This window comes from Rhodnius prolixus, unplaced genomic scaffold (genome assembly GCF_049639745.1).
Source record: "Rhodnius prolixus isolate KJV_2025 unplaced genomic scaffold, Rpr scaffold_11, whole genome shotgun sequence".
NCBI classification, from domain to species: domain Eukaryota; kingdom Metazoa; phylum Arthropoda; class Insecta; order Hemiptera; family Reduviidae; genus Rhodnius; species Rhodnius prolixus.
In genome coordinates, this window is record NW_027411625.1 from 1182598 (window position 1) to 1204174 (window position 21577).

Below are 21577 nucleotides of genomic sequence, written 5' to 3' on the forward strand. Positions count from 1 at the left end.
ATTTACGACCAGTATGCGTCATACAAGTTCATTACAGTAGTTTCTGCTAATCAACGTTAATGGTATACCTCCAAGTGATCTCGCCGGTAGCAGGTCGAGGTTCTTGACTCGGCATTGGCTAAGTACTACTATATCTGGTCTTATGTCTTCCTATAAGATACGGCAGGTCAAAAAAGTCTTCAAGGATACCGCCATTGGTGCCTTCAGTCTATTTGGTGACTGCGATAGGAGTAGAGGAAACGTCTCTTAAACACTGTCCGATTGCAATGCAATCTCTGGTTTACGTTGTGAGTCCTTTGGCACTTGGAAGCCACAAAAACGTAAATTTACTCCTCACACTCAACTCTTTCGCTTGAACTATGTCTTTCCAAATCTTTACTACATCCACAGCAACAGATGAAAAATTCGGAAACTACCATTTGCAGTTTCACACTGAACAACTATGTATATTATCTATCTTCATAAAACTATGTGTGAGTAAAAATTATGATAAACAGTGGTCGAACTGCTAATCTTTATACGGTGCTTTAAAAATCGGTCCAAAGCACTTGTTCCCCTAATTTTCTTGTAGGTTTTTCGGTTTGCCAGTAATTTAAGCCTATCATATAGAAAAACATTTCATTCATTACTGTATTAACTTTATCTGCCACATTTGTGAATTCACAAATGTGAATTAATAACGAGGTTTCTGATTGAATTTTTTAATTACTAGTTATTCAGTGGTCCTCAAAAATTCATAAAACCTCTAATGAATGAAAGATTGTAACGTTTCATAAGAAATATGTTCTTCAAATAAATTTGATTTTTGTGGGTGGAGATCAAGGTAAAAACTGTTTTATGGCATGGCAACTTTCAGTAAAAATACTATGTTTGAATAGAAAACTTGCAAAATTTTAATAAATAATTTTAAGTAGAGGAAGTCGAGTAAAGTCTTCTTTTTTTTTTTTGCTTTAATAAAATCTTCAAATTTTTAAGGGCTTTTTAAAAAATATTTTCAGCATTTACATGTTGGGTTATAAGAATATTGTATTGTTTAAAATTTTAAGCTTTTAATATTGGCATATATGAATAATCAAAACTTAAATAAATAATATAAATGTGATGTGAATGGACTTAACCTTGTCAACAAGGGCGAATAGATTTCTAAGTTTTGAGTTTGCTCTAACTGTGGAACAACACTGTGCTAACCTCTACTAATGTTAAAACAGTGCAGTTTTCTTCTGTAATGGTTGGGAAGTGTTGGAATTTTTGAATATTTCTATATTTTTTATTTATTGGTTTGTTTACAGTGTGGTGTAAATTATAAATGGTAGTAATTCAAGGCAATACAAAATTCAACGTTTTTACGTGTAAGTGATGTATGTATGTAGTAAGTTCTGCTAGTAATAAATAACCATTCATAAAATAACACCACAATTCTTTATTTATGTGGCCAAAGTGTTGCTTTTAAATAATGGCTCTAATTTTTGCTTTTCTTTACATTAAATTTCGCAGTATGATCTAACATAAAAAAAGACTCACCGGGATACAAGAAGAAAAACTTCGGTTATTTGTGAAATAGGTTTGACAACATTCTCCAAATTTCTTGTTCCTTTGCCGAGGTCTAGTGCTACAGTTCCAACCTACGTTTGATTTTATTTTTGCTTTTAAATTTTTATGTGACTAGGAAGAGATATAAGGCAATAAAGACCTCGAAAAGTGAAATTAGTCCTTTGTAGAGAATAATGAACATCAGAAATCTTTCAAAACAAACCTACCTCTCTTTGTAGAAATTCTTTGGATTGTTTGTTTATTGTAAAATGAGTTTTTAACATCCGAAGAGTGACCCAGGCTGTGGGGTTGTTGGAAGTCAGGATAACCGATACATTGCGCTTTATCTCACCTTGCAGCCTAATTGACGGTTATTGTTTATAATGTTTGGGCAACGCAGAAAGGAAATAGACGGTGTAAATGCAGAAGGCCCGGATCAGGTACTCGTGAGGTTCAATGTCTTTGTTCCTACCGCGGATCGGCTCAAAACGGATCAAAACTTGCTTCACGTCGGTTCATTGAGTTCAGATGAGCAAATGGGCCATAGAAAATGGGTTGTGCGAAGTGGGAAGACGAAAATTTTTTTTTCATATAAAATCCTGTTACTACCTGGAGGTACACGTTGGATGTATAAGAGCCTGGAGAAGGTCAGGGGGGAGATTTCCCTAGTCTCTTTCTTAGGCGTAAATAGAATCAAAGTTTAGAACTTATGGTTTCTGTCTATAATTTTCAGTAAGTTTTTTTTATAGAAATAATTGCGCAGTTTTATTTTTGTGATGTATTTTTCTTGTTACAGGTTTGTAAATTATTAGTGATTAAATGTTGTAATTGTGAAGTAACTTTTTCAAAGTGGAGAAAGGATGAACAGTCAGAGTTTTACGTTAGCAGAAAGGCTTATTCCGTCTACTTATTTACAGCAGGCAGCTTCTTCTAAAAGATCAAGGGAAAATCTAATAAGAGTGCTTATAGAACAGGTAGATCCTTTTAAATATTTTATTGAATCTAGAATTCGGGATCATCCAGTTTCTGCAAACTGGCAAATAATTATTTTACAAACCATAGACCACAAATCTTTTAACAGAGACTTCAGAACACTCCCAGTAGAAGACATATCAGCGGAAAAGTGTCTACACACTAGATGTATTTTGCATAGTTTTATATCTTCTTAGTTCTCGTGCTCTGAGGCACTGAGTATTTGTAATGCCATTTGGAATGCAAAATGCTGTACTTTCCTTTCCGTTTTAAATCATTTATCCGGCCTGTTTACTTATATTAATTAGAATTAGACTCTAAACAAGTAATAAATATGTATTATTGAATATATATTGATAAAAACTAACATTTTTATGTAAAAATTAATAATCACTCGCCTGGTATGTTGTGGTTTTCTCCTCCTACCTTCTTTTCGTTTTGAAGGGTGAATTCATGATTTCGACGATAAATAATCCAGGCTACCTCTACGAGATAAGATGGTGAATTTACACGCTTACAACTCAGCCCGGTACTCTTTACTAGGCGCTGGAATGAGTTTCATCCTTATAGCATCGCTGATGGCTAGCGCTGGTAGAAGTGTGGAGTGCTAGTCGTAATTCTTTTTTACTCTTCTTTTCTTGCTATTAATTCTTCTAGTCACATTGTCCGCGATCACTAGGCTTTTAAGAATTGTTTAAACTATTATTAATAACAATGAAAATTTATTAAACATGTTTTTTGAATGTTTCTAAATGGCTGAAATTAAGGGCTGAAGCATGAATGAAATGTTGGGTACCTTCTGATTTGTGGAAAAGAGGTTTAAAAATGGTTCCAGGTTATAAGAAGAATAATGAAATAGGTTCCTCAAGTGTATGAACGGTAGAAACTAAGATATTAAAAAATAAAATAAAATTGAATCATAACCCACTTCAACACTGACTGATTTCCTATGGTAAAATAGTTAATAAGTAAAATAGTTCACAAGTTACAAGTGCTACAATCAATAAACTTTTGGAATATTCAGTTTTACTGTATCGGATGATCCTGGAACTGGTGCAGAATCTTCTGAAATTCTTTTTTAAATAAGATTTTAAGAATGATTTCGATTGAAAGTTTTTAAAAAAATTCTGATGAACCTTTTAGTAATACTTTACTCCAGTTCTAACACTTTTTTCACAGAGCTAGATTCCTGTTATCCCCAGATACATCTCTAGACATTAATAGTTTCTATGTGTTTTTTGAATGTTTCTAAATGGCTGAAATTAAGGGCTGAAGCATGAATGAAATGTTGGGTACCGATCTAACTAACTGTACTAACTGTAGCGATCTGGAGATGGTTGCTTATAGGTGATAACAGATCAGATACTTCTTGTAACTTTAAAATCTTCTTTTTTTTTCAATTTTCAAAAATGTTCGTTATTAAAGAAACCGCCAATCATAATACTTCCATCTATAGAAGAACAAGAAATGATCGGTTTAAAAAAGGATAGTTCTGTTACGAATTAAAGTGGAAAGGTATCTGGGGATAACAGAAATATAGCTTTGAGAAAAAAGTGTTAGAACTGGAGTAAAGTATTACTAAAAGGTTCATCAGAATTTTTTTAAAAACTTTCAATCGAAATTGTTCTTCCGATCTTATTTAAACAAGATATTGTAGAAGATGCAGCACCAGTACACAGGACATGATTCATTCGATAGAGTAGAACTGAATATTCCCAGAGTTAATTAGTGATGCAGACAGGCTCTCACAAAACCAGTCCTCAATCATCTACACTCAAGGCCAATAATTCTTAAGCTTTTAGGTAGCCCACAGATTTTTTATGTATACTGAATTAAAACTGAATAGGATGAATAGGAACTTATGCGTATTGCTAGTTAACCAGTATTTTAAATATTAAATCTAACACTAGAAAGCAACATCAAAACAACTTCACTCTTTCACCTTATACCATTTACTTCATAATTATTAAATTTAAGTAATGTATAATAATAATATTAATATATTTATTTATTTATTTTATTTAAGGCGCGTCAGTATTTAAGGTTATTGACGGCAATTATTATTTCATCATTCAACTGAAGTAAAACTCCAACTGTTATTTATTTAATTAAGATAGACTTAAGTTTTTATCGAAATAAAGAGGCAACAATCGCACATACTAAATTTTATCTATTACACTCTTGTATGCGCGTTTGTGTGAGTGTCTGTAGTCTCTCTAAATCACCAAAATGTTTATAATATTTCTGGACAACATAGATGCGATCTATTCCCACATTGAATCCATATCATAAAATAAAGTGTTAATGCTCTAGCTGGAATCGATAAAGAATTCAAATCTAACATCCGTTTCTAATTTTAAAAATTCAGTTTAAGTTTGGACACAAGAACGACTCCAATATATCGAGCACGATAGTAAAAATTGTTTACCCATGGCTTCCACCAATTTGTTCGAAATTTTTTTTTAAAAATACTAAAACTAATCAAGAAAATCGACTTCGAATTTGTTCTCTGTGAGCCGCATGACTCTATCTGTTACCTATCTATCCCTATACCATTATAGGGATAGATGAAGTATGGATCTAATTATCTTTAGGCGTTCCCCTAAATGTTAGAAATTTACGTTTTATTTTGTATTTTAATTTATTTTTCATTTTTTTGTCTTTGAATTAATTTGTATTATTTTTTAACCGTATAGTCAGTTTTTTTCAGGCCAGCTGTGTTGAAAGCATCCCGAAACCAGCAGCTTGCTGATTTGTGTTGTTACATGTATTGATTTTATATAGGTGGCTAAAGCCATACAAGTACATTTTTAAATTGATAAATGAAAAAAGTTTTTCATTTCATTTTGTTAATTTTTATTTTTTGTTGTAATGATACGCGTATTTTTTTTCAGTTTTGTTTTTAAAATTCCCATATTTTATTTTTATTGAATAAACAATTTATTTTGGTGTAATATTTTTTTCTTTCATTCATTCAGTTATTTATCCCCATTTTCCTGGTATATAATTTCCTGCTATCTACGTGACCAACAAATTAGCCAAATTAGAACAGAGAATAGAATTTTAGTCCATTTTACTGTTCTGATCGCCATATTTCTTTAAAACTCTACATTTAATGAGACGTGTAAGCAATAATTGATTATTTTTTTTAAATAAATATAAATTTTCTATCACAACTTGATTTTTTTTTTATAAGATTGAAGTTTTTTTTTAATCCTTTTCTGACCCCAGCATTTGATTTGCTGTTTTTTCACTCACTCGGTTTCTTGGATTTGGAACCTTAAAACTCCTACGCTTCACAGTTAACATCAATGAAGTAATAAATTTTCTCTCCAAGAAACTAACCCATGAATCAAAAACGATTGAGGTGTTATGAGCGTCAATGCAATCAAATCCTTCAATTTTTTCTTTAGTCTGATGACTTACTGAAACTAAACTACTTTACTACTGACACGAGGGGGGAAGTGTTAAGTTTAATATAAAATACTGATGTTGTCCATCCACTCGACATTTGAGACGGGTGAATAAAAAACAACTTTGAGATTCCTCTAAAAAAAAATAAATAATAGATTCCTCTAATTAAAATAAAAGGAGAGTCAAGCTGTTTTTGGGAGAAAAGGGTGAAAACTGTGGAAGAATGTAGGAACTTTCCGATGCAATTTCAGGGCTGTTCTCAATTACTGTGATAATATTTTGTTGATTAAACTAGAACTGCTGAGAAATAGTAAAATGTGAATTCCGGGCAAAGTAAATAAAAATATATATTTTGATATTTTAAAAACATTTTCTTATAATTACAACCCGAAAAAATATTTAAAGACGAATAAAAAAAAGAAGTGTTTTCTGAATTAATACGCACATACACAAACCTCAGTTTACCTCAAAAGAAAGTTTTACTTCTAATTTTGCGTCAAATAAATTTAGAAAACTCACTATTAGTAAACGCCCTCAAAAATAAAAATTAAATTCTGAATACATTTTCTACTGGATATTTTATTATAGAAAAATAAAAGGTTTAGCGATGTAAAAATTAGAGAAAAGTGGCCATTTCAGCAATCCTTAATTGTAAAATCTAATGTTATTCTAAATTTTATCACTTTTTTAAAAATGGTTATTGTTAAGAATATTTATGTTGTCCCTGCACGAATCTATTTATTTAATGAAATACTCAAATGAACAACACTACGCCTATTTTTCAAAAATTTCAATTTTCAAAATTTGTTCATGCCTCTGGTTTTTTTAACTCCTTTCTCATCATTTAGATATTGTTTACAAAATTATGATACTGAAGAATTAGATTTATTTCTTGTATACATATATAAATATTTTAAAACGTGAAGTACAAATACTTATACAGGGTGACCAGAGTTACATGCTCCACCCACTTTTTTTTTTAAAACGAAATTTTTCGAAAAAATAGAAAACACCCAGTAAATACAGTAATAAAATACTCGTGACTTTTGAAAAAATAAAGATGAAAATTACGTTTTATAAGATAAGCTCTGACAATGAAGGGGTTTGAATTTTATCTAGCTCCGGCAAAAATTAATCAGTCTCAGTTTAAAGCAGTCATCAATATTTGCGGTATCCGTAATGTCGTGGAGGTAGGAATGCAGGTTTAGTATAGTTTGTAGCGGAGCGAAGGAATTTATTTTATGTAATTTTGTGTTTGGAGAGGTTGGATTTAGTGGTGTAACTCCTGGTTGCAATGGCGTAGAATATAGTACAGGACTGATAACTGTTTTATGCAGCTCATGAATTTATTTCTGGAGAACTTATTGGAATTTCGAAAGAGGATTGGAAAAAGGAGCCATATTGTTTTTTCACCGGTACCTTCTCGAATCATTTTTGTGTGCTGTGAAGTTGAGTTTCGAGCCCAGTAGTAGTATGCCCAAATATTTAATTATAATTTTCTTAGGTCCCAAGGTTTCATTTTTTGTTCGTGTAATATACGGCCTGCGTTTAGTGAACATGAGGCTTCAGTTTTTGTCAATGATGCACAGTTTCCATTTTTGGCATTATTTTTAAATCTTAAGTCCTTCAGTGAGTTGCTTGGCTACTGTATCAGTTATACATGAGGTAAAGACCTTCTAAACCTGATCACTACTCCAAGAAAACCCTATAAAGGAGCTGGCATTTGGAGAAGGCACCACTTCCTGAACTACACCACTTTCTCCCCTCAAACGCTCCCTGATGTTCCAAGATGTATCTTCTGCCTTGTCTGCTTATGAACACATAATTCACCAACTTAACAGTAACCATGCAAAATGTCATCGTAGACAATGAACCCTGAAGATTACCTAGTCCCTAGGTCGAAAGCTCGGCACAATAAATAAATATCACGATTGAAATTGGCATTTATTTTTTCATCCTATTGAAATAAGGAATCAGAAACCAAACATAATGAATAGAAAATGGTTCCAATGAAGTGAACTTAAACAATATTGAAATCAGCTACTTTTTATTTAGTGCAAATTGTAAGTTTCAAGAAAATGTAGTTACTAAATTGGCAAGTGAAATTCGTGTGCGTTTTCATTATTTTATTTGGAAGTTGATTTTTTTTTTTGTAGTACATAAACTACATTTTATTTTATTTGTATATGTACAAAATGAAAATAAACTAACTGGCCTTGGCTCTTTTCCATCCAACAAAAAAGAACATAATAAACTTGAGCAGATCAGTCTCGGTTCATTAAGAAGTGAGTTTTTATACCTTGGAAGCGAGAAGATGTTAGGCAGATTTATTTTTAAATAAAGTTATTGAATGATATTATTGACATCCAGAGTTCCTGGCTATAATTCCTATTTATTTGCCACCTTGGCGGCTGTACGGACCAATGTCTTCTGTTGTTCTTACAGTCGTAATCATGAATGTAACTAGAGGCAGAGAAAAAAAGATCTTCACTGGAAATATACAAAACAGTAATTGGCATCCTAAATAAACTCTAGGTAATTTATTAAACGATAACGAAAACTATTTCATAATAATAAATATAACGATTGGAAGAAATGGGGGAATAAAAAACTTGTACGCTGTTTGATTGCGCTGAAATCGTCAGTTTGCGATATGAGAACTCTGGTACTTTTTTTTTACATTTATTGTGACTTGTTTATTTTAATATTTTTACATTTCCTTATTTTGATTAATAACACAACGAAAATATATTGTATAATTGTGAAGCGTATCAAAATAAGTGTTAATTTTGCACCGTTTTGGCACCCCTCTGCTATCAGCGCTCTCTCAATTACAACTATTTATTTTATTAATTGTTTTTTTGTTATTACAGTTGCAATCACATAAATCATTCTGGCACTTGCCTTTGATAAGGATATTAAACATAAATAATAATTTATTCACGCCGCAAGCTGCATGGCTTTACAGAGTAGGGTTGTTGTTATTGTCAAATAAATTATTTGATTGCAGAGAAAATGGCCAGAAGAGGGTTGGGATGATGCTACTATAGAACTATTTTTGGCCGATCTAGCCCAGATGGATAGTAATAATTTTCCTGGTAACTGCGGGGTAGGAGAAAGAGAAGCTAGGTTTGCGTCAGGTAAAATCTGTTTATTCTAACATTAATCTTAATTGTTATAACTTTCAGCTGCATTCAGCCGGAGACTTTACGATTAAATATTCACTGAGGAGGGAAATATAAATGTATATGCAAAATGAAAAAAAATACCTCCTATGAATTATTGTTAGATTAATGCCTTCAGGATTTGTTAGTGTAGTAAGAGTAGATGAAACTATTTTATTGGGTGATGAAAAATCATTCTTCCAGTTTGCAAACAATTAATTAAACAAGATTTTTGCTCTTTTTTAATTATTAATAAAGCGCGATTTTTCGTAGCTCTGATTTATTTGCAATCGGATTTAATTGATAATTGCTAAATCGTACTCAATTTTGTTTTTTTTTATTTACAACAAAAGCCTGGGGGTTTGTACTCCATACAGTTTTAAAATAGTTGTTTTCTAGCTCCCCCTTGAAATGTAGAGAATCATTTTCTGTCACTTTGTCCTGACTGTGAGTTTGCAATATCATTTCTTTCTTATATCAAGAACCATCTTTGGAGGCTGTAAACTCCAATAACTCCATTTTCACCTCCTCTATGTTTTTTAATTTTTTTAACCAGTGAAATAAGTGCCTTGGAACAGAAGAGGTCGGCTAATCAGAAAGTGCCAGATCTGTCCAGCTGGATAAGATCAGCTGTAAAAGCTGGGTAAGTGAAAAGCTCAGAATTTAAACCTTCCTTTACTGAGTAAATTTAACGTGACGATTGCAGCCTTGCGCATTCTTTTCCATCTTTTTCGATTAAAATTTTAATTAGAAACTCTCAGAAATAGTTAAACGAGTTTGTATTTTACACTTTCCATTTACGTATAGTCTATATTTCATTTTATAAACATTTAAATAGTAGTTACTACGGGTAAAGCTCGGTAGGGGTGTGGACCACAAGCGATGTATATTAACGGGATTTTTAGTATTTTAGTAAGTAGTACACCAAAAAAGTTCTACCTTTATCGTTAAATAGGTTACGTCGTGTAGCTAATTCAAGATAATTTTGTTCGAAATATTTTAGAAATAAAACTTTTCAGCTGTTTCAATCAGAGTAGTTTAGTTTACCTTGCGTATACTGAGTAGTTCAATTATTCTGTCTGCCTTACTATGAGATGCCAAATGCGTCACAAAGTTCATTGATTTTTGAGGTAACTATAGGACAAGTATTGGATTCACAGACTCTTTTAATGAAATTGCAACCACATTGATGGATCTTCATTTTCCCATCAAATTTATTGGTATCCATTTTTTCCGGCCCTTTTTGTCAGTTGAATTATGGTCTGTGCGAACTCTACGTTGCATACCATCAACCAATCGTTTGAAAAAGTGGTACCCATAAATTCCTGATTTACGTTCATTAGCTTTCCTAGCAGATATTTAATTTAATTCTTATTTGCTTTCGTCTTAGGGCTAAATAATGATAATCACAAATGTGTGAGACCTACCGACTATGCTAAATCTTCATGTTTTCATTGTAAAGTATTCAGAAATAGTTGAATGTGTTTTTATTTGATCTCCCAACATTTACATATAATTTCTACTTTAGTGTATAAAAATTTAGATAGCAGTTGCCATTACATCGATTAACGAAAGAGAAAAATATTTCAATCTAAACTATGGGCACGTTTTTCGTCGAAAGTAGAGTTTGGCTCAATTTGTACGACCATTACAAGCCAGATCAAAATGAACGAAACCGTCTTATTTCTGCCACTTGCACTGCATCACTTTTTCATCTTAGTATGATGTGATTTTGTTTGAGCAGATTGTCGAAATAAATTGCAATAATAATTTATTTAATGAATCGATGATGGTCTCTCGAGTTTTGAAGTAAGTTTTCAGCCTTGAAATTGGCAAGCGGCTGCGTGCTGAGGCTTAATGATGTGGCTTACTTTGGCAGCTTTCGTAAGCTATATGGTTGTAAGTTTTAGGCATTGAGGTTCAGCTCCTTTACAGCTGCCGTCCGAAGTTTAGCATCCAAAGTTGAAAGTCTTCTCGGAAAGCAGCGAGGGGCAAAATAAAGGAGTGACTAAAAATCGATCATTGATTTATGCTACTCGGCCAGTTTTAAATCGCACAGATCTTTGTATGAGCTGATTCTCAAGTAAACTGAAGATAAAAGAAGTACATAACTAGAAGCTTTTAGTAATCATAGTTGTCATCATTGCAAAATATTGATGGTTTTGGTTTTCGTTTGTTGTTAATTGATGAGTTTGGGGAATTTTGAGGTCATATGACCGCACCTCAATATTCCCCAAATTCATTACAAAATATTGTTGAGGATGAAGGGAGAAAAACACATGCTTTCTGTAATTTGTAATAGACTAGTAAATAAGTTTCTTCTTCCTATTTTTATTTATTTTATTTTTTATACCGGCTTTTTTAGTTCTTTAAATACAAATTTTGTTTCTTTGTATAATTTTTAAGGTTCTTTTTCCATTTAGGATTATTTGGAAGTGATCTATGCTCAGTAAATTAGGACTGGTTAATTGTATTTATTTATTTTTAATAATAATAATAATAATAATTAAGTGTTTTATTTGAATTAATATATACATCATCTTATAACCAACAAAACATATTTACACAAAAGCATGGACAAACAGTCCATCTGCTTGACCAAATTCTATTTAAAAATTTACAATATAAAATAAAATAGCAGCCAAAACTTATCGCATAATTTACATTACATTCTAATATACACTAAGTGTATATTATACATTAATAATACTAATACCAATATACACTAAGTGAATCCCTTACATCGCAAAATTTTTTTTATTTATCTCTTCCTAATATTCTCTTTTTTTGTTTTTACTAAGTTGTTTATATTTTTTATTAGTTATAACATACATACGTCTGATAAGGTCAATATTCGTGGTTCAAAACAGATTTAATAAAGCAAAATATTTAACTCTTAGTTTTGTACATTGCACATCACGCATTTTTGACGGACTAGTAAACTAAATTTAAATTTACCTTCCATCGATTCCTCAGGTATCACCTGGGAGTCCCCAATTCTTACATTGAGATCCCCGATAAGAATTAATTTAATTAAATTGCTGTAAATAACATCACATATATTTTCAAAATCGCTACACCCATTAGAACCTCTGGTATAAGCTGGTAACACGTAAAACACCTGATTATTAACTAAACCTTTAATTAGTGTACAATTATTTAACCCATTTCAAATCAAACCCTTCGAAAAATTTATGAAAATAAACAACAAAATTTATTTTTAAATCTGTGTGTTTTGAATGAAGTGAGAGAAGATTTCGAAAGTTATAAAACGATTTAGAATAAAAGAAAACAGAAAAGTAGATAATTTATGTTCACAGATTTCTTCTCCACACAGTGGTTGCAGTAGACTCGTAATTTTTTTGGCTACTCAATATTCCCTGGTAGACCAAATCTTCGAGGTGTGGCTTTTAAATAACGAGACTATTGCTGTAAAACATTTCATTTTAAATTTGTGCATATTTAGTTATTATCACCTTCAATATACACCCCTCCCTTATCCCTACAACGCTCCATGCGAATTTACTATTGTTAGAAACCGTGCTGGATGGAAGTCTTTTTCTGTGAGCCCCAGCATGACGCGTGCCGCTTTTTCTTTCACAGCTTCAACGGACTGAAATCGTGTCTCTTTTAATGCAGATTTGACTTTGGGGAACATCTGTTTTATCTAAAAATCACATGGGGCCAAGTCAGGCGAATAAAGCGGATGGCCTAAAACTGGGATGTTGTACTTGGCTAGAAACGTCTTGACAGACAATGCAGTGTGGGCCGGCGCGTTGTCTTGATGGAGAACCCATGACTTGTTCTTCCCACAAATTGGGTCGTTTTTTCCTTACTCTTTTACGGAGTTGAGCAAGCACATCACGGTAGTAATGTTGATTAATTATAATCGATATTTTTATCCGTTTTGGACGTGGAAGGGTGACCCGGGCGGTCATCATCTCCGACGTCTTCTCGGCCATCTTGGCAACGCTTGAACCACTCAAAAACTCGCGCACGTGATTAATATTCATCGCCATAAACTTAATAAAAGATAAGTTCCAGTAGCAATATTCATCGCCATAAACTTGTTTTAATAAAAGATAAGTTTCAGAGCGGTTTTACCAAGTTCCATGTGAAATTTCACGACAATTCGTTGCTCTACTATATGTGTAGTATCATGTTTTAGGCAAAACGAAACTAATACCTCTTACACAAACGACGGTTCCGGTCAGTCAGATCGAAAGAGAGGGCTTTGCGCTGCACAGCTGTCAGTCGTTAAGATTTGGCGCATGCATAGTTCTTCTGTAGCATCATCAGTCTCGTTATTTAATAGCCACACCCATTTTGCTATGGTCATTGATTTTGTCACATTCTAGGCCGGATAAATTATTTGGGCTTTCTTATACCTTCCACCTTTCATTTCACAGAAAGATCAGCTAACGGCAAAAACTTCTAGGTTCTAGAGTCGTCTGTGAGGTGGAAGATACATCTGGTCCCCACTTGGAAAATCATCTTTCAGTATCACCGTTTAGGCAGATCCATTTAAGGGTAGAGTGACATTGTATGGGCAGCGCTAAAACAAGTTATTTTTCGTCCTAGTGTGGATATTGGATAAAAATGTTTCAAAATTTGAAATCTAAATCATTAGAGTAAACCAATGTGAAAAAATATTTATTCATTTCTGCTACTTACATAAAGTTGTGCAGATTTTTTTATGTTTTAATATTATTTCTTGTTTTTTAGCACTGGTAGCAAGAAGACATTACAGATTAGGCCACGGAATTGGACGGTCTGGAGATATAGGGGAAGTACAGCCGAAGGCTGCAGGTTCATCTCTGCTGACTAAGCTTGCGAACGCCTTGTTGTTAGACACCATCAAGCTAATGGGTTAATATACTTTATTTTAATTTGATTAGCAAGACATTTTATTCCTTTGTTAGATTTGGTTTCTACCAAATCATCAACACTTTTCTGAGTGTTGCGATCAGGTCAAATTTTCGAAATTGACTTATCACCGGAATTTCGTTTAACTTATACCATTTGAATGTAACAAATGCATTTTAACAGCGGTTTTATCCAATGTTTGTAACTGCGATTTTTGCAGAAAACAATGTCCACATAAGCTAAATGTTTTGTCATTACGTTAAAAAAAGGATTTACAGCGGTTGGTACGGATGGCGCAAATAATCTTCTCTAAGAACAAATTAAAAAGAATAGGTGACAGGATAGGACACCTTATCTCAAACTAGTTATGATTGGAAACTCTTAGGAAAACCTCTTTTGATTTTTGAGTTTACATAAATATATGTATATTTAATTTCAAATTTGAAAAATAAACGGTCATAAGAAGTGCTATTTTACACTATATGTTTCTCAGTTATATCCTTAAAAACGGTTAAAAGATACTTGAAGAAATTTTCCGAAAAAATTATGACAGTAAAATTGAATCAGAATCCCTGGATTGTAAATGGAGCCGCATTATTTTGAACTCAAATTTCGTTAAAGATGCTTGAACAGTCAGTGAAATTCATTATAAGAATATGTTCCAGTTAATCGTAATACTTGAACCAAAAGAAAACCGTTAAAATATTTCTCACCATACTCTCATTTTCGGTCGCAGTGCTTCTTTCTACGAACTATGTGAGACTTAAATTAATTTTTGCGAAATATCAATTAAAACAAATTATTTTGTTTTCATTTTTTTGTTGATATGTGACAGGTGTAAATAACTCGGCTGGATGTTTCCTCGTACCAATGGCTACTGGCATGAGTCTTGTACTTTGTATGCTGACTATTAAACAAGATCGTCCTGGCGCGAAATTTGTACTATGGTCGAGGATTGATCAAAAATCTTGTTTCAAATCTATACTTACAGCAGGTCAGCTATTTATATAACTTACATTACTTCAACAGAATATGGGTATGATTTTCATCTTAATGTATATTTAATTTACGGTGCTAAAAACATGTCCATCCTTAAAATAAAAAATAAATAAATAAAATTCCATCTGATATGAAATGAAATGTTGAAAAGTTGAAATTCATTTTTGCAAAATGCCAATAAAATAAATTATTTGTTGGTTTGTGGCAGGTGTAAATAACTCGGCAGGACGGCCACCGGCATGAGTCTTGTACTTAGTATGCTGACCATACATAGTAAATTTGCACATTAACTGATGTTACAGGACTGGCAACCCCATTGAGAAAAGTGGCTAGCCACTTCTTCAGGGATCCTGATTTCCCTTTCTTTAATTCCAATCTAACAACATGAACAAGCTAAAGGATCTTTGATGGGTGCAACTACTTAGGTTTTTTTTAAGATTGTCCCCAGACAAACTCTAGCTTACCGACTCAAATAAATGCACACTAAGCATAAGTTTCCTTTGTACACCAAATGTTGACAAAATATACTTTTTTAGTGGTTTGGCTGAAAACCTTTCTCTCCATGCATCTAACATCTACATGACATCTTGATTAGAAACTTTTCAGAGGTAGCATGGCATCAAATTGTGGTCTCCAACTGGCTTCGAATATTATCATGGAATAAGTCCTTGAATTTAAGAAATTGGGCAATGCTGTTCATAGGCTTGCTCTTCTGAGGCCACGGATAATATTTGATGTAATCTTTTACATTTAAAGTTATTTAAATCTTCTAATTTTTGATTGTCTCTGTTTTCAAAAGACATTGGCTCATTCATACGACCTGTAACATGCAGTATTGTTCTTTATTTTTCTTCTTTTATTTAACGTTACATACAAAACTGTTTATATCACAGACAGTGAGAAGTAAGAAGTCCCTAAAAGGAGAAAATGTAAGAGTCGGCAGCTGGATTCGAATCCGAGATCTCAGCGAATCCAGTACGTAAACTACTGTACTGTAAACCCTTCCCTTGATATGTTGTTATTATTGTGGTACAGCGATTGCTACGACCAGTAGCGCTTTTGTTTTTATTATTATTTTTAATGTTTTATTTAAACCGTAAAAAGACTTGAAATAAAAGAATACCTCAACTTTCACACTAGTCTTAATCTTTACACAGTTATGTTAGAAAATACAAAGAATAAGTACTTAAATTGAAAATTAGAGCCATTAGTTTTTTCTTTCTGCACAATTATGACAAAATTTGTTTAAATGAAAGATTTTTGATTTCCTTTTTTCTCCCATCTCACTTTTTTGTCTTCAAGTTGTTTGAGGATATTTTAAGGTAGATACAAGTAGGCAGCAACAACAATTATTTATTGACAATTTTCACTGCCCATCAATGTTCGCTTTAGTTTTCCAATTATTTTGTCGAAAATGTGTACAAAATTTATTGTATTTATATTTATATTTATTTTAAACTATAGTGGACATTAATAAACTTATTTTTGTTTTAACAACGAGCCATTAATGCTAATTGTTGTGTAAATAAGAAAACTGAAGGACTCCGTTGTTCCTTCTTATCCTGAAGTTGACCTTTCAACTTAGCTAATATTATCATTAATTATTAATAATAATAATTATTATTAAACATAAGTTACCAAATAGGGTACTTTTAATTCTGTTTGGAAACTTTTAACTTATTCCAAAGCAAAAAATGAAGTAAAAAATTAATCTTTCTGTAAGCGATAAAACCTTCTCCTTTATTTGATAGAAATAAATAATGCTCATGCGGACTCGAGGTTCATAGTCAAAGTAATGAACTGTTGCGGACTCTACTAAATTAAACTCATTCTAAACGCAACTTTATTTCTTCTGTATTGAACAAGTGTTTTACTGTATTTGTGTTTCCAGGTCTCCAACCAATAATTATTGAACCGGTAATGAGCGGAGACGAACTTCGAACAGATGTTAATGCATTTGAGACTCAATTATCCACCTTAGGGTCCAATAATATTGTATGCGTACTGTCAACAACTTCATGTTTTGCTCCCAGAGCTTCTGACTCCCTTGAACAGATAGCGGCATTGTGTTCCAGATACAATGTACCTCACCTGATCAACAATGCATATGGTTTACAGAGTGCTCGTCTCATGCATCTGATTCAGGAAGCTGCAAAGTCAGTATAATTTTAATAGTCTATTTTTAGCTAGTACAATATGGGCGAAATCGGAATGCAGGAAAGGACTTCTACCCCTACCCCATGCTAGAAAATTATTTTTTTAAAATTTATGTGAACATTCACATGATTTTATTTTAATGCAGTTTTTAAAGTCCAATTTAAAATTTCCTTCAAACTTGGTATTTTTGCTTATGTTAATCAGCTTCAATATTAAGTAGGTACACAATAATAAAATCCAAATACGTCTAAGATCCTACCTGTAAAACCCGCATGAAAAATAGACATTAAAGAGCAAGTAAACTGCTTGTTACCGAATTTGGGAAAATAACAAAAATTGAAAAGATGTATCAATAAGTCACACTTCTGGGAAAAAGTAATCTTCAGATTCATAGTTTTTCGTACCATACCTAATTCCTACTGTGGGAAGCTCGACTTCACCTCTACACCAGAACCTCCTAAAATGAATTTAGGAAATTTGTTTCGAAGTTTCAGATTTACATTTAATATAACAAATTTAAAGAAAATTATTTCTGTTATTTTTGAGAAAGTCAAAAATAGGTATTGGTGTAATACCAATTCAGTAAAGCGGTACTTACATTTAATCAACTTGATCAAAACTGTATTCTTAGTCCGTCTACAGTCTAAACGAAGTATTAAATTTTAATTTTCACAGTGCAATGAAATTTATTTAAATTGGTTATTTTGTTGGCTATTTAATTGGATGATGTTATTTTTTTAATAGTGATCTCAAATAACTAACAACTTCGAAAATGGTTTCTCTCCTTCCCAGCAGTAATTAAATGTTATGGTTCACTTAGTTCACGTCTACAGAATTGAAGAATTCCGAAATCTGTGTGAATGATTGCCCGACCTTAAATTTGTTTGTCATATTCAAACAGCAATCATCCATACAGGAGTTAATTTCGATACCATTCGTGAGCTTTTATTTGTTTTAGGCTGGCCAAATTTCATTGAGAAAGTAATTGTTGTGTTGTTTCAGGAAAGGTCGAGTTGACGCATTTGTACAAAGCACTGATAAGAATTTGCTTGTACCTGTCGGTGGTGCTATCATATCAGGTTTTGATAAAGGACTTCTAGAGAGAATATCTAGAAACTATCCAGGTAGACTCTTTTGGAGTATTGTGTGTAAAAGTTATAATTATAATATTAAAACAAAAGTCGATGAAACAAAACGAAGTACAATTTTAGACCATTTCCAGAAAAGACAAATTTGTAATGCATTAGTAGAAAAAGGAGTAGGAACAGGAGCAGGTTGATCAGTGTACGCTCCTTTATCGGGAAATGTCGTCCATAGAGGAAACATTGGATACCATTGAGAGAGCCATTGGAAAAGTAACGAATTTCTAATATTTTATTAAGTCGTGAAAATCATCTTAAAAAATTATAAAGGGTTTTATAAGGAGAATTAACAAATTGAAAATCTATTAAAGGCTCATCTTCTGACTTAACGTCACAAATAAGTGTGTCATTTTTAAAAATTTGGTTAGGTCTGCAGTGCTGGATAATATCTTTTATTCTGTCCGTCGTAGCACGAATTTTTTTTATATCCCTGGCACTAGTCAGCAAGGGTAGTGCGAGATGACAACTGAAGTGAAAAAATCTCCACACTAACCTTATCAATTACGGCTAATGATGGATGAAAGTCCGAAACCGGTCAGGGTACAATAATTATGCGTGTTACGACGGATAAAGTCAAAGATACTTACCAATGTATTTAAAACATTTTATTAAAACTGTCCGGTAGGACAGTTGTATAAGGGTTGACCATCAAAAACTGCACGAAAAAGTGTAACGTTGAAAAACACCCAACTTTGACAATTTTTTTCTATTTTTCTATAAAAGATAAAATTCCCAAATTTTCTTTATAATATAGGGCAAATCCTCCTTTATAACTGTAATTTTTTTGCAACCACCCAGATCTAATAGGTTTCGAGAAAAAAGTTGCCGAAAATGAGCAAAAACGGCTTTTTCAAAAAATGTTCTTGTTCTTGTTCTTCTTCTTCTTCTTCTTCTTCTTCTTGTTGTTGTTGTTGTTCTTGTTACCTTTTTTGTAAACAACGTAGCGCCTAAACGCGTGAACCGATTTTCATGAATGAGGTGTCATTCGATTCGGAATTTTATGTAGATGTGCCTTTTGGGGGTCTCGGCCCTGTACATCGAATGGGAGAGGAGTTAGCCCCCTTTATGTAAGGCCCCCTCCAAAATTATTATTACTAATTACTCTGTAAATCTTGGCCCGATTTTGATAAAATTTGGTAGGATGATAGGGTTAGAGCTCCCCTACCTAACATTAAAGCGACAATCTGCTCTTACACTTGTTAAGAGGAAGTATAGCAATCATTTCAAATTATCGAGGCGTGAACCGATTTTCATGAATGAAGTGTCATTCGAATCGAAATTTTGTACAGATTTGTACTTTAAAAGTCTCGACGCTGTGCCTTATAAGGAGGGGAGTTTGCCCCACCCAAGTAAAGCCCTTTCTAAATCTATTATTACCAATATTTCTATAACGCTTAGTCCGATTTTGATAAAATTTAGCACGAAGCAGTAATTAAAGCTCCTCTACGTGGCTGTGATGTGCCATCATGCTCTTACACCTACTAAGAGGAAGTACTGCAATCGTTAAAATTATCAATGGGTGAACCTATTTACATTATGAATGAATTGTCGTTCGATTCAAAATCTTTGCCTTTTAGGGAGAAGTACTGTAATCGCAGTTTATTTTTCTTGCTCCTCTTAAAAGGAAGTACTGAAATCGCAGTTTAATTTTGCTATTTACGTACAAATACCTTCCTATTTTATTCAAAACGCTTTCTCAAAAAAATGGTTATTGAGGATGGTTTGGGGACCGCAACTATAATCATTCTTTAAAAAGATCTCTCCAGTGGTAGTTACGGTTCCGATTTAACACCTTATCAGGTTATAATGATAGAATAGCTTATTCCAAATTTTAAAAAATCTGTAAAGCAGACGTAACTTTGCAAATAGACAAAAAGGAAAATCTATCCAAAAGGTACAAAAATCTCCTTAACAAAAACTTACAGTTTTAAAAGTTAAGTATAAGGGTTGATTAAACGCCAAAAGGTACACAAATCAGCAGTTCCCAACATTTCATTAATACTTCATTGATATAATTTAAGTAATTTTACTGCATTAACTTTTCCTTCACATTTTTTAGAATTTATTAGATGTCACAGACCCTTATGCTGGCCAGTTCATTCATAATATTTTTTTATTATAATTATGATAAAATGAGTGATGAATTATTCTGAGTAGTCACATATACATGCATGTTAAAGTAGAAAAAAACAAAGTTAGAGTCGGCCACTTTTTAAATTTCAATCACGGAGGATTCAAAACAATATTTCAGTCTTAAATTCGTCTTACCGAAATATTCGTGAGCACAAATAACATACATTTAATAACAAGTAGATTATTCAACAATATTTACTCATTTCTCAATTGTAATTTAATTTAGTCCCCCTAATTTTACTTATGGTAAAATACTGGAATAATTAGCTGTCCTAAAAATATGCATATCTTTATTTTCTTTATTTTATATTACATATATATAACATTGTGGGAAGAACACCTAGATTGAGAATGTAATTGAAGAAAACTATATTATTTGCGATAAAGCCAGATTATTTATTACTTATTATTACAAACGTTTGACTACAACATAAAATAACAATTACTTTAATCGAAGAATGAACTTAAACCAATGATTTTTATTTAAAAATAAAAATAAATGCATAAAATCATTGATGTAAAAAAAGTTTATGAATTTTTTAGCCTCTTATTTTTTTTATATTTTTTATAACGTTTTCTTTTTCACCTGTGATTAATAGTTTGATTATTATAGATAAATAGATATTACAGTCAATCTAAGTTAAATGGTGTGCTACTTGAGTAAATATTTTGTAGACGAAAATGGCCAGCATAAGGGTCTGTGACATCTAATAAATTCTAAAAAATGTGAAGGAAAAGTTAATGCAGTAAAATTACTTAAATTATATCAATGAAGTATTAATGAAATGTTGGGAACTGCTGATTTGTGTACCTTTTGGCGTTTAATCAACCCTTATACTTAACTTTTAAAACTGTAAGTTTTTGTTAAGGAGTATAATTTTATTGCAATGAAATCTAATTTCGGCTTAGTCTATATTCTGCGAATATATCAAATACATGTAAGTATGTACCCAAATCATTGGATGACTGATTTTGAAAATTTATATAATTAAAACTGTCCGGTAGGACAGTTGTATAAGGGTTGATCATCAAAAACTGCACGAAAAAGCGTAACATTGAAAAACACCCAACTTTGACAATTTTTTTCTCTTTTTCTATAAAAGATAAAATCCCCAAATTTTCTTTAAAATAAAGGGCAAATCCTCCTTTAAAACTGTAATTTTTTTGCAACAACCTAGATCTTATAGGTTTTGAGAAAAA

General features: G+C 32.3%; 1 protein-coding gene across 2 annotated transcripts in view; it reads left to right on the forward strand.

Annotated features, from left to right (window-relative positions):
- The first annotated feature begins 1158 nt into the window (after positions 1–1158).
- SecS (Sec synthetase) overlaps positions 1159–21577 on the forward strand; it is a 31793-nt gene continuing 11374 nt past the window's right edge. Inside the window, exons 1-7 of one of the 2 annotated variants that reach the window (XM_074138002.1) lie at positions 1159–1358; positions 2327–2504; positions 8927–9056; positions 13806–13949; positions 14782–14940; positions 16837–17101; positions 18105–18226. In XM_074138002.1, coding sequence (XP_073994103.1) covers positions 2391–2504; positions 8927–9056; positions 13806–13949; positions 14782–14940; positions 16837–17101; positions 18105–18226 — 934 coding nt within the window. In that variant the 5' untranslated portion in view covers positions 1159–1358; positions 2327–2390. The remainder of the gene's footprint in view (positions 1359–2326; positions 2505–8926; positions 9057–13805; positions 13950–14781; positions 14941–16836; positions 17102–18104; positions 18227–21577) is intronic. The other variant, XM_074138000.1, reaches the window with a different exon arrangement.